Source organism: Chiloscyllium plagiosum, unplaced genomic scaffold, assembly GCF_037043375.1.
Source record: "Chiloscyllium plagiosum isolate Xiang-an unplaced genomic scaffold, Cpla_swu_hap1 HiC_scaffold_6, whole genome shotgun sequence".
Taxonomy (NCBI): domain Eukaryota; kingdom Metazoa; phylum Chordata; class Chondrichthyes; order Orectolobiformes; family Hemiscylliidae; genus Chiloscyllium; species Chiloscyllium plagiosum.
In genome coordinates, this window is record NW_028270144.1 from 76,952,039 (window position 1) to 76,965,563 (window position 13,525).

Here is a 13,525-nt window from a genome sequence, read left to right on the forward strand (position 1 = left end):
AATCTCAATGAGCTTCCCCATTCTGCCACCAAACGTGCCACTGTCTTCTCTCTGATATGCTCATTCTACCGTACCTACCATCCACCAAGGCCCAAGCTCTACCACTCTCACGATGTAACATCTACAAAATTTTCATTCAGTCACTGTAACCCATCCCAACCCCTGACATGACTAACCCGGCATACCTTCTACAGTGCCTACTCACTTGCTTGGGGCAATCCCCTAACTGTACCAAAAACATCAGCTGTGTCACCTACTTTCATCTCCATCTGCCTAACTCAATCTCAATCTAGGAAGAAAACAGCGCACTGGAGAGCAGAAATAAGACAGTTGATGGGCTGCCACACATTTGACTCCTCAGGCCTTATGAGGAGAGTATTCTGATTGTGACCGCCCTGAGCAGCTGACTGACTGCATCCAAATCCTTGGGCTGGTTTTGGAGACTGCCTTTGGCTTACTGTGCTGGGATATCATGAGTGCCATCTGTCTGCCTTGACTGAGGGATGCAGTCCCGTCCATGAGCTGCGTGTATGTCCCTGAATACACAGTGTCCTTACAGCAGCTTTGCAATGATAGTTGCCAATGCAGTCTGAGGTGGAGTATTGAAGTTCAAAACATATGGTAAGCGGAGCAGAGATGTGGCATGAGGACTTCTGAAGCTTGGCACATGCTAGACACCACCGTCTCTCGATGTAGAGTGTGTATGGCCTGTCCATAGAGTATGCCTTTAAAGAACAGTATTCTCCACAGTGTGAAAACAGGCCATTCAGCCCAACAAGTCCACATCAGTACCATCCCACCGAGACCAATTCACCAACTCTGTCCCTGCATTTGTCATGGCTAATACATCTAACCCACACACCCCTGAACATTAAGGGTAATTTAGCATAGCCAATCCACCTAACTACATCTTTGGACAATGGGAGGAAACTGGAGCAACTGGCAGAAACCCACACAGATACAGGGAACATGCAAACTCCACCCAGACAGTCACCCAAGGCTGGAATTGAACCCGGGTCCCTGGCACTGTGAGGCAGCAGTGCTAACTACTGAGCCACCATGCCACCCTGAGATTTTGGTGTCTGGTGTCCAACATGAAAGATCATTACAGCCAGCAGCAAGCTGAAGTCATCAGCTGCCTGCTCTGACTTCCATGTTGAGAATTCTTCACACTGACTTGTTCGGTAAGAGGGTAGCTAGATATTAATAAGCTGCAGTGTTATTAACAAGCAATAATCCCCCTTAATTGGCATTTTGCCACTGCCTAGCAAAAACCTTACTGCACTACTCGGCAAAACCAGAAAAATGCTTTTAGATGCTCCCAGTATTGAAACATTTGTGCCAAACTTCTCATCCAATTCTGCCACAAATCCCACATAGTCCATGTTGCTCTCTGGCTCCTGTAAGATTCCACTCAGTACACCAGTTAAACCGAAGCAGTATTGTAAGTTTAAGATAACTTCTTTGCTTTAGTAGTGTATGCCTCTGATGATAAATGGTGCATGGATAATTAAAATATTATTATGATTAATATAAACATTTTTTCTTTGTGAAAAACTACCTGCCATCACTATTCTTTGTTTACTATCATTCAGCCAATTACGTATCCATGTTCCTACTCTCTCAGCCTGTCCTGCCACCTTTAATGATTTATTTACATGCCCATTCCAAATCCATTTTAGAATTGTGCTCTTCATTTTATGTTGCGTCCCTGTGTTCATCCAACCAAAGTGATTCACTTCTCAGTTCTCTGCACTAAATTTCATATGCTACTTGTCTGTTCATCATATCATCCTGTCATAGAGTCATAGAGATGTACAGCATGGAAACAGACCCTTCGGTCCAACCTGTCCATGCCGACAAGATATCCCAACTCAATCTAGTCCCACCTGCCAGCAACCGGCCCATATCCCTCCAAACCCTTCCTATTCATATACCCATCCAAATGCCTCTTAAATGTTGCAATTATACCAGCCCCTTAGGTCTCTTTTATATCTTTCCCCTCTCACCCTAAACCTATGCCATCTAGATCTGGATTCCCTGAACCCAGGGAAAAGACTTTGTCTATTTATCCTATCCATGCCTCTCATAATTTTCTAAACGTCTATAAGGTCACCCCTCAGCTTCCGACGCTCCAGGGAAAACAGCCCCCAAGCCTGTTCAGCCTCTCCCTGTAGCTCAAATCCTCCAACCCTGGCAACATCCTTGTAAATCTTTTCTGAACCCTTTCCTGTTTCACAACATCTTTCCGATAGTAAGGAGACCAGAATTGCATGCAATATTCCAACAGTGGCCGAACCAATGTCCTGTACAGCCGCAACATGACCTCCCAACTCCTGTACTCAATACTCTGACCAATAAAGGAAAGCATACCAAACGCCTTCTTCATTATCCTATCTACCTGCGACTCCACTTTCAAGGAGCTATGAACCTGCACTCCAAGGTCTCTTTGTTCAGCAACAGTTCCTAGGACCTTACCATTAAGTGTAGAAGTCCTGCTAAGATTTGCTTTCTCAACATGCAGCACCTCGCATTTATCTGAATTAAACTCCATCTGCCACTTCTCAGCCCATTGGCCCATCTGTTCACGATCCTGTTGTAATCTGAGGTAACCCTCTTCGCTGTCCACTGCACCTCCAATTTTGGTGTCATCTGCAAACTTACTAACTGTACCTCTTATGCTCGCCTCCAAATCATTTATGTAAATGACAAAAAGTAGAGGGCCCAGCACCGATCCTTGTGGCACTCCAATGGTCACAGGCCTCCAGTCTGAAAAACAACCCTCCACCACCACCCTATGTCTTCCAACTTGGAGCCACTTCTGTATCCAAATGGCTAGTTCTCCCTGTATTCCATGAGATCTAACCTTGCTAATCAGTCTCCCATGGGGAACCTTGTTGAACGCCTTACTGAAGTCCATATAGATCACATCACCTTTTGGCATTCTACAGTATTTTCTTTAAAGTTCAGTGTTTCCAAGTTTTGTATCATCCAAACACTTTGAAATTGTGCCTCTTACACCAGGGTCTAGGTTATTAGTATATTTCAAGAAAAGCGGGAGTCAGCACCAATCCTGGATAACCTACTATAAACCTTTCTCTATTGAATAAACTACCCTACACTGCTATTCTTTGTTTACTGTTATTCAGCCAATTTTGTATTCATGTTGCAACTGTCCTTTCCATACCATAAATTCTGATTTTTCTCACAAGTCAGTTGTGTAGCAATTTTATCAAATGGCTTTTGAAAATGTACAGGACATAAACACCCTTTTTTGAACTGGGTATAACATTTGGAATTCTTCAATCTTCTGAACTCATCTCTGCCTGAATATGAGCAAAGAATTCATCCATGCTGATCACAGGCACTTCTGATGCAAACATCCATTGTAGATGGAACTTCTGCACCCTCAGTCAGACAGAAGTCGTATGGTATTTTGAGTCATAGCTAGAACTGGAATTGCGAGTAGTCACCAGATGCTAAATCCTGGACCAGATTACCACATATTGCAGGGCTTTTATTTTATTTATTTTGTTCTGTTTGTTCGTGAGATATGGATGTGACTAGATATCATTAAGAATCTCTACTTATTTCAGTTAAGAGTCATTGTTGTGGGGTTGGGTTCACATGTAGGCCAGTCCAGGTAAAAATGGCAGACGTCCTTTCCTCAAGGACATGAGTGAAGCAGATGGGCGTTTACAACAATTGAAAGTGATTACGTGGTCACTATTACACTAGCTCTCCATTCCACATTTAAATTGAATTCAAATTTTAATATCTGCCATGTTGAACCCATGTCTGTAGAACATCAGCCTGGAGTTCTGCATTACTAATTCATTGTTGACATTACCACCACCTCCCCAGCTCATCGTGTGGAAGGGAGCTGAGACCTGGCAGTTGTGAGGGTCTTGATAGAGACACTGGAGTGAGGGGTGGAGTGCGGATTCCTATCTTGAGAAGGTGATCATGCAATATAGAAAGGATGCTGTCGGGAGAGGCATGCACAAGACCTAATAAGAGTGAATTGCTAGTTTGAACTCTTTCTTCCAGCTTCAAAATTGAGACAGTGTAGGAAGCAGCACACATGGCCAATATAAAATTGCAGACAGGTTGGATGAGAATGCCTGAGAGAGGAAGACCATGAGGGAATTTTACAACCACCCCTTGTCCCTCCCCAGCCATCTGCAAACTTGTTGGGAAATAGTAAACTTCTTCTCTTGTTAACATGCTGTTCTTTTAATTTGAATTATATGGCTTGCTTTATCAAGGGACGCAGAAGACAGTGTTTTACAGTATGTTAGCTACTAGGCACGTAATCCAAGTAATTTTTTTGATAAAGTTCATTCCACATCTGTAGAAAAGTTAACTGCATTATGTTAATGTATTTAAAGCATTTTTAAAATGAAATTAAAGGGTCTGGAATTATTCCCAAACTCCCAACAAACCATTTTGTGACAACTGCTGTGCATTACTGAAGCAGATTTAATGCACAAAGGAGTTGGCCCAAAATTGATGATTGGAACCTGTCATAAGCCTTCAATTCAAGTTTCACTGTGATGAGGCATAAGTTGATTGGCTAAACTACAAATTGAGTACTAATACCAGCTTTAAACACTTTCTACTTATTAATAATAGGGACATTGGAATGGTGTCATTGTTGCCATATTTGTGCCTAATTAGCATTTTTATTGGACAACATTAGTGAATGGATTTTTAAAACATCTTTCAAGAGATGTGGTATGTTGCGAGTTTTAAAGGTGTTGCCAAAGTGAACTTGCTAATTTGCTGTGCTGCATCTTGAATGTGGTATGTACACACTGGTTGGTAGTGAATGGGATGCGCATCAAGTGGACTGTGTTGTCCCCTGTATGGTTTTGAGCTCCATGAGTAATGGAGCTGTACTCATCCAGGCAATGAACAACATTCCAATATTTCCTGACTTATACCTTGTATGTGGTTTGATGAAGCTTTGATGAGTCAGAAAGTGAGTTACAGGCTGCAAAATTTCCAATCTCTGACCTGTTGTTGTAGCCACAGGATATATATGTGTGGTTTGATGAGTCAGGAGATGAGTTAGAAACTGCTAAATTTCCAGTCTCACACCTGTTGTAGCCACAATATGTATATGGGTGGTTGTAAAGACTTTTGAATTTATTCCAATGTCCCTATTATTTATAACTGGAAGGATTATGTATCCATTTAGTTCAATCACTTCTCAGGTTTAAAGCCTGGTACTAATACTCAATTTGTAGTTTAGCCAATCAACTTATGTCTCATCACAGTGAAACTTGAATTGAGGGCAAATGACAAGTTCCAGTCGTCAGTTTTAGGCCAACTCCTTTGTGCATTAAATCTGTTTCAGTAATGCATAGCAGTTGTCACAAAATGGTTTGTTGGGAGTTTGGGAATAATTCCATGATTGACAACTGGTGCTGAGTCTAATTTTGTAACATCTCTAAAGAAATTGAATTCATCAATGAATCTACACCCAGCATTTTTTCCTTAATCATAATTGATGAAACAGCTTTGTGTTATTTAATGTTCTGTTTTATCTCACTGTAATTTGTCATTATACTTTTAAAAACACCTCAAATGTTACCCTTTTGCAGAGAAAGCATGAGCTATGTGTGGCGCAGAAACATCATGAAAATGTTTCCACAGACATGAAAGAGATAAGTTTGGAAAAACAGGAAAAAATTCAGCCTCTTCGTAGAACCAATCGAGTAAGATATTTTGCTGCATTTGCTGGCTTCTTATGTGAAATTGTGCACAGATTGTATTTTACTGATTTTAAAATTCAATCATTTGTATCCTATCCATCATTACTCAGACCCCATCCTTTTTTCCAATAGCAGTACATTTTGAATAAATAATACAGCTACGTCATTTACTGCATTTTTCTCATCCTTACCATTTTTACAATTCTCGCCCTTGTTCTGAATTTATCCACAGCTTTCTTCATAAACCACCTAGCAGGCTTATCTCTGTGGGAAATATCGCAATCTCCTTTATCTCTTGAATATTCAAATATTTTAACATAATTATTAACTCCCATTAATAGGCACCATTCCCATCCTATTGAAATCTCATCATCAAGATCTCTCAAAATTCCAACCCTGCTACCATCTTATATCTAGACACCATCTCAATTCTAAGCTCTGTAATGCTGGTCCTAAAACTCCTTGTAACGTAGCTTCTGTTCTCGAACTTTTACTAATTGATAGGCACCAATGGCATCATTTTTATTAACTGTGGTGTGCTATACCTCCTGGTCATCAGTCTAGTGTTCAGTGTGATCAGTCACTCACTACTCTTTCACCTTCTTGTATCTGAGATCTAACTCTGTTGTGTGTTATAGATTGGTTTCACTGTTAGTTATCTCAATGATGCTAGTTTATCTTTAGTAATGACTTCTGCAATTAACTCACATAATAACATCTGGGATCCCCAAAATTTCCACCTTAGCTCACGTATTTTTTTCATTGATGTGGTATCCCTTGGAAACATTATTCAAACATATGGCTATTTTATAAAATACATTTTGATTTTTTTAATAGTCCTTCATTAAAATTTATTCTTAGCTTTCCTTTTTTTCAGTGGAACAAAGAATCTCAAGTCTCTCTATACAAGCCTAATATCCTATTTTTAACATAACTGTGGTTCCTGTAAATTGGTATATTAACCCATTTTCTGTGCACATGAACACCAATACAGTGTTTGTTTATTAGGACCAGGGATTTTTGAGAGAGGCAATAGGAATGAGTGAAATAATTAATAAGATGTCAGACTAATACACTATTCTGTTTTCTCAATGTTTTAATGAAAATCATTCTAGAAATATGTATCATATGTCAAGACTTGATCCTTAAGAATTATGTATTGGTGTTAATGTCACTTACTCCAAGAACAAAATTCAAATCAAACTTGGAAACTAGCATATACTTTCTGATGAAATCCTTTGCCAAAATCTGGGAGAATGTAATACATTTGGATCAAGTTGAAAATCACATGACACCAGTTTGTAGTCCACCAAGTTTATTTAAAAGTACAAGCTTTCGGACCGCTGTATTTTCAAATAAATCTGTTGGACTATAACCTGCTGTTGTGTGATTTTCCACTTTGTCCATCACAGTCCAACACCAGCACCTCCAAATTTGGATCAAGCAGTTCCAGAGTTGCTAGGTAGCAACATTCAATTCTGCCCATCAGAACCTTATTGCATTTTTTTCATAGATCACTGAGGACAGTTTGAGGGTCACTGGAAAGCAGTTCCAGGGGTGAATTTAAAAAAAAAAAACTGGCTCATTGCAGTAAATTGCAGTTCCAGGATCACAAGCAGTGAGAAAAAGACAGAGACTGGGCAGACTCATGTTCGAAGTGTGAACTTTTAGCTGTCCTGCAGGGAAGGTATCATGAGTAGTTGGATGGCTTGTATTGTTAGGACAAATTTAGGAGAAAGTTCCAGGAATTAGTAAGCAGCAAGAATTTGGAGTCAGGACTCGGAAGAAGTCCTGAGGAGCTGTGAAAGCGGGAAGATTGTTTCGTGTGTGTTGGAAGATGCTATGAAAGACTCCAAAAAAGCCTTTGAGCCTTCAAGTTTCAGTGTAGCTAAGAAGGTAAAGACTTTGGACAGACATACAAACATACGAAATTGGAGCACAAGAGAACCCATTCATTCCAGATGTAAATCTAGTCAACCTTCTCTGAATCATGTCCAATACATTTACATCCTTCCTTACATATGGAGACCATAACTGCATACAGTATTTGTGATTTAGTCTCACAAATGCCCTATGTAATGTAAGTGTATCATCATTACATGCTGCACTCACATACAAATGTTTTGTGACTTATGCTGTTGATACCTACACCATTCTACGCCTCAAAACTCTTTCTGCTAAAGTGAACAAATTCACATTTTTCCACATTATACTCCATCTGCCAGATTTTTATCTGCTCACTCAATATATCTGTACTCATCTGCAACTTCCTTATGTTGCTTCACAACATTCTTTACTACCAATGTTGGTGCTGTCTGCAAATTTACCATGCCTTTGTGTCCCTCGGCCAAGTCAATGATATAAATTAGCATCAGAGAGATGTAGAGCACAGAAACAGACCCTTCAATCCAACTCATCCATGCTAACCAGATATCCTAAATTAATCTAGTCCCATTTGCCAGCACTTGGCCCATATCCCTCCTAACCCTTCCTATTCATAAACCCATCCAGATGCCTTTTAAATGCTGTAATTGTACCAGCCTCCACCACTTCCTCTGGCAGTTCATTCCATACACGCACCACCCTCTCTGTGAAAAAATTGCCCCTTAAGTCCCTTTTAAATGTTTCCCCTCTCAACTTAAACCTACACTCTCTAGTTCTGGGCTCCCCCACCCCAGCGAAAAAATCTATTTACCCTATCTATGTCCCTCATGATTTTATAAACCTTTATAAGGTCACCCCTCAGCCTCTAGGGAAAATAGCCCCAGACTATTCAGCCTCTCCCTATAGTTCAAACCCTCCAATCCTGGCAACATGCTTGTAAATCTTTTATGAACTCTTCCAAGTTTCACAACATCTTTCCAATAGAAAGGAGACGAGAATTGCATACAATATTCCATACGTGGCCTAACCAATCTCCTGTACAGCACCAACTTTACCTCCCAACTCCAATACTCAATGCTCTGACCAATAAAGGCAAGAATACCATATGCTTTCTTCACTATCCTACCTACCTGTGACTCCACTTTCAAGAAACTATGAACCTGCACTCCAAGGTCACTTTGTTCAGCAACACTTCCTAAGGCCTTACCATTAAGTGTATAAGTCCTGCCTTGATTGCCTTTCCAAAATGCAGCACCTCACATAATTGAGCCCCCAGAATAGACATTTAGAGGAGTCCGCTAATCACATTCTGCTCATTGGAACCATTTATGCATCTGTTTTCTATTATTTATACTAGCCCACAAAACAGCATTTGACTGATGAAGCTGAGCAACATTGGGGCTCAGGGAATGGCCAGGAACAGATCTAGTTTAGTGAAGTTGACTATGGGTGAATAGCTGGAGTTGTGCCTGTGAGCAATTGCTGGAGTGCAGTTTTCAGAGTCCTCGGGGAGCAGGCATTGTGGTAGACCAGTACGGAACAGCTCTTGAGAAGGAGTTTCAAGGATGGATCATCAAGTGTAGAGAATTGAAATCCCTTGTGAAACTTAATACGATTTGATGACCCACCATGGTAATAATATCTGGTGGGGAGTTACCAAGAAATCCATGAGATCTGTTTTGATCATACTTATTATTTAATATGTGCTGTAGGGTTCAATTATAGTACGTTGCCCATCCTCAGCACATATTAATTCTGGGTGCTAGAAAAAGTTGTGTATTGTAGATTATTTTACACTTCTATTTTGTGTATTCAAGCATTGTTGTTTGTTCAAAGTTGTGAAATCGTATGGCTTTTTTTTAGTCGGCCTCCTGAATCTCACTTTCATCCATTTTAAAAGTTGATGTTAATCAGATCAAAATGTAATTTCATGATATCAAACAGGATCATAACAATAATGTGCATGGGTCTGACCTGAGATCATATCACAATGTAATTTCATGATATGTTGTTTAGTTCTTTAACTGTTTGTTTGATATTGCTTCTTTATTTTCTAGCCACCTTTAAATAACAATTTCTGTGAATTGTTTGGTATGCTGCTGGACTGGATCTCTGATGGTTACCTTTGTTATTTGACTCCAGAAGATGAAAATGATGTTCAGAAATCATTGGGTCCCAATTGTTTACCTAAAAAATCTATTCAAGAGAAGTGTGTAAAGGTATGCATTTTTCCCTTCTCAAATGTTTTTAGTGTTCCTTGGTATTAAATTATTTTGTGATAAAACTGCAAGCAGGAAATGGCAGTAATATTCAGCAGATCTTGGCAAAGGAGAATAACATTAACAATGAATCACGTATTTAAAAATCCTATGTTTATTATTTACTCACTATATAACTACGATGGTTTCAAGAGCAGGTCAGAGTCTAGAAATATTGCAGCAAGTGACTCACCTCCTGACTCCCCAAAGCCAGTCCACCATGTACAAGGCACAAATCAGGATTGTGTTGAAATATTCCCCACTTGCCTATAAGAGTCTTCTCAGTTGTCCTGCCTTCAAGGAGAACAGCCCCAACTTCTTCAATCTATCCTTGTAACTGAAATTTCTCCTTCCTGGAACCATTCTTGTCAATTGCTGTGCACTCTATGGTGCCCAGAACTATACACAATACACCAGCTAAGGCCTAGCCAGAGTTTTATAGAAGTTCAGCATTACCTCTTTACTCTTATACTCCATGTCTCTATTAATAAGGCTGAGAACACTGTATGCCTAATGAGCTGCTCTTACCACCTTCAATGGTCTATGTGCATGTACACCCAGGTGCCTGCGCTCCTGCACCTTATTTAGAATTGTTGTCTTATTTTCTATTGTCATGCAACCAGAATGCATCACTTCACACTTCTCCGTCTTGTGTCATCTGCAAATTTTGAAATTCTCCAACATGCACCAAGATCTAGATCATTAATATATATTGGGGAAAGCAAGGTTCCCAATGCTGACCCCTGAGGAACTCCAGTACAAATATTCCTGAAACCCAAAAAATGTCCATTGACCATTACTCTCTGTTTCTATCTTAGCCAATTTTGTATCCACATTGCTCTTGTCCCTTTTAAACCTTGACCTATAATTTCACATGCAGGTTTATTGTGTAGCATGAGAGCATACATCTGGAAATGTATGTATAATGAATCAGTGCTGTTATCCTGTCAACCCTTTCTGTTAGTTTTCAAAAAACTCCAGTGCACCAGCAAGACATGACAGAGTAGTGGTTAGATGTGGTGTACAATAAATGACAGCAAGGTTAAGTTGAGAGTTGTAGTGGAATGAAGAGTGTAACTGCATTAAGGGGAGTTGGATCTCTCTGCATTCCCATTGGAGTAGTCCCAGTCTACTCCAGTAAGGGCCAGGATTCGTTCCCCTTAGGGAGGTAAGGAGCCTAATGTCAGGCAACCCTTTACCCTAATAAAAGGGCTTCTATTTAATTTATTCATGGGTTGTGGACATCACTGGCTGGGCCAACAGGAAATCTCTAGTTGCCCCAGAAGGCAGTCCAGAGTCAACCACATTGCTGTGGTCTGCAATTACATAGGCCAGACTGAATAAATAGATAAGATTCCTGTCTAAAACCAGTAATTTTTCCGACAATCAAGAATGGTTTCATGGTCATCATTATTCTCTTAAATCAAGAGTTTTTTTTGTATTGAGTTTCCACCATCTGCATGGCAGTATTCAAAACCAGGTCCCCAGACATTAACTAGGCCTCTGAATTAGTAATCTAGCGATATTAGCACCAGACCATGGTGAAAGTGAGTGGCACAGTTGTTAGTCCTGGTGGTCAAAAGATGGTGTGGTGTTTGGAGGAAGTGAGGAGGCAGTGCAGGGTTAATGGTGAGGGGATTTTGTGTGGGTCAGAGCAAGTAAGCAAAGATGTTGCAGGCAATAGTGATAGTAGCAGAGATAACAGCAGATATCCAGGTCCCTGTTGAAGAATTGTGACGCCATCTTTGCTTTTTCCGACATCTTCCAGAAACATCTTTAGCTGAGCAGCCTCAGTATGCCAGTGCTTGTTCGCTTCTATAACAATCATTTAAAGAGTGCAAAAGCAAAAAGAATGCCAGTCTTTTGGCAGATATCTACCGAGCGGTGAGTTGTTTGAATGTGTGGCAAGGTGGAGCTGGAATTGAGCATGAGATATGCCATAGGGGTGGGTGAGCTATTTCGTGTGGCAAGTTTGCTAAGATATGTCAAAAACACTTGCATCATCTTACAGCCAAAAGCTCTCCAAAAACTCAACACAACTCGGACTTACCTTAAAAAAAATAAGATTCAGCTGCAGATAACAAAAAAACTGGAGGGATTTGAGGGGGGTAAATATATGGTTGTAGAGGTGGTGGAAGCAGAATCAAGAATGAGTTATAAAAGAGAACTGGTAAATACCTGTAAGTGAAAATGTTTCTGTGCGATGGGGAATGGGGCTCATTGAATAGAGCTTGCAAAGGTCTGGCACAGCAGTTTGGGCTGATCAGCCTCTTGTGTTATTATTTTATATTTCTAACTTAAGTGATTTTGAATGTACTTTAAATTGAATTGTATACTAAATTGCTCATTGCTTTGACAAAACAATGGTTGATTTTTTTTCCTTACCATACCTTCTGAATGTAATGTTTTTCAGATCTTACCCCTCATCACCACACAAATTCACTTGATCCCATCTGGGGATATCAAATTGCAGCTCTCACTGGTAAAGTTCATTTACTGGGCTTTAATTCATATAGACAGAGAAGGGATGCAAGTAAGTACAAAGACCTTTTCCTTCCCTTTCAGGGATTCAAGGTGGGCTTCAATATGTTCAATAAATGTGAGGCTTGAAAACAATATATTTAGAAATAAAACCTCAAAATAGCATGCCCTTCTGGAGATAGCAACATTTTATAAATCAATATTTATTGAAATACTTACTTCAAACATTAAGAATCATAATTAACTTTTCTTGCCATCTCTTATATGAAGCTAGTGTTCCAGGATTTTTTTAGTTTATTATCAGAGATTCGGTTTGAGTAAATAAGCAGAAACAGTTTATAGTGACAAAATAGCTTATTGATTAAAAGAACCAAACAGTATTGCAGTTACTTTGTGACTGTTGTGGTTCTGTTCGCTGAGCTGGGAATTTGTGTTGCAGACGTTTCGTCCCCTGTCCAGATGACATCCTCAGTGCTCGGGAGCCTCCTGTGAAACGCTTCTGTGATGTTTCCTCTGGCATTTATAGTGGTTTGTCTCTGCCGCTTCTCGTTGTCAGTTCCAGCTGTCCGCTGCAGTGGCCAGTATATTGGGTCCAGGTCGATGTGTTTGTTGATGGAATCTGTGGATGAGTGCTATGCCTCTAGGAATTCCCTGGCTGTTCTCTGTTTGGCTTGTCCTATAATAGTAGTGTTGTCCCAGTCAAACTCATGTTACTTATCATCTGCGTGTGTGGCTACTAAGAATAGCTGGTTGTGTCGTTTCGTGGCTAGTTGGTATTCATGGATATGGATCGTTAGCTGTCTTCCTGTTTGTTCTATGTAGTGTTTTGTGCAGTTCTTGCATGGGATTTTGTACACTACATTAGTTTTGCACATGCTGGGTATCAGGTCCTTTGTCCTGGTGAATTGCTGTCTGGACAACGGACCTGATACCCAGCATGAGCAAAACCAACGTAGTGTACAAAATCTCATGCAAGGACTGTACAAGACAAACAGGAAGACAGCTAACGATCCGCATCCATGAACACCAACTAGCCACGAAACGACACAACCAGCTATCCTTAGTAGCCACACACGCAGATGACAAGCAACATGAGTTCGACTGGGTCAACACTACTATTATAGGACAAGCCAAACAGAGAACAGCCAGGGAATTCCTGGAGGCATGGTACTCATCAACAGA

General features: G+C 40.2%; 1 protein-coding gene across 1 annotated transcript in view; it reads left to right on the forward strand.

Moving 5' to 3' along the window:
* The window catches only part of ccdc138 (coiled-coil domain containing 138), a 109,482-nt gene that overhangs the window by 68,766 nt on the left and 27,191 nt on the right, over nucleotides 1-13,525 (forward strand). The window contains exons 9-11 of the mRNA XM_043691782.2: nucleotides 5,610-5,723; nucleotides 9,662-9,823; nucleotides 12,276-12,395. Coding sequence (XP_043547717.2) covers nucleotides 5,610-5,723; nucleotides 9,662-9,823; nucleotides 12,276-12,395 — 396 coding nt within the window. The remainder of the gene's footprint in view (nucleotides 1-5,609; nucleotides 5,724-9,661; nucleotides 9,824-12,275; nucleotides 12,396-13,525) is intronic.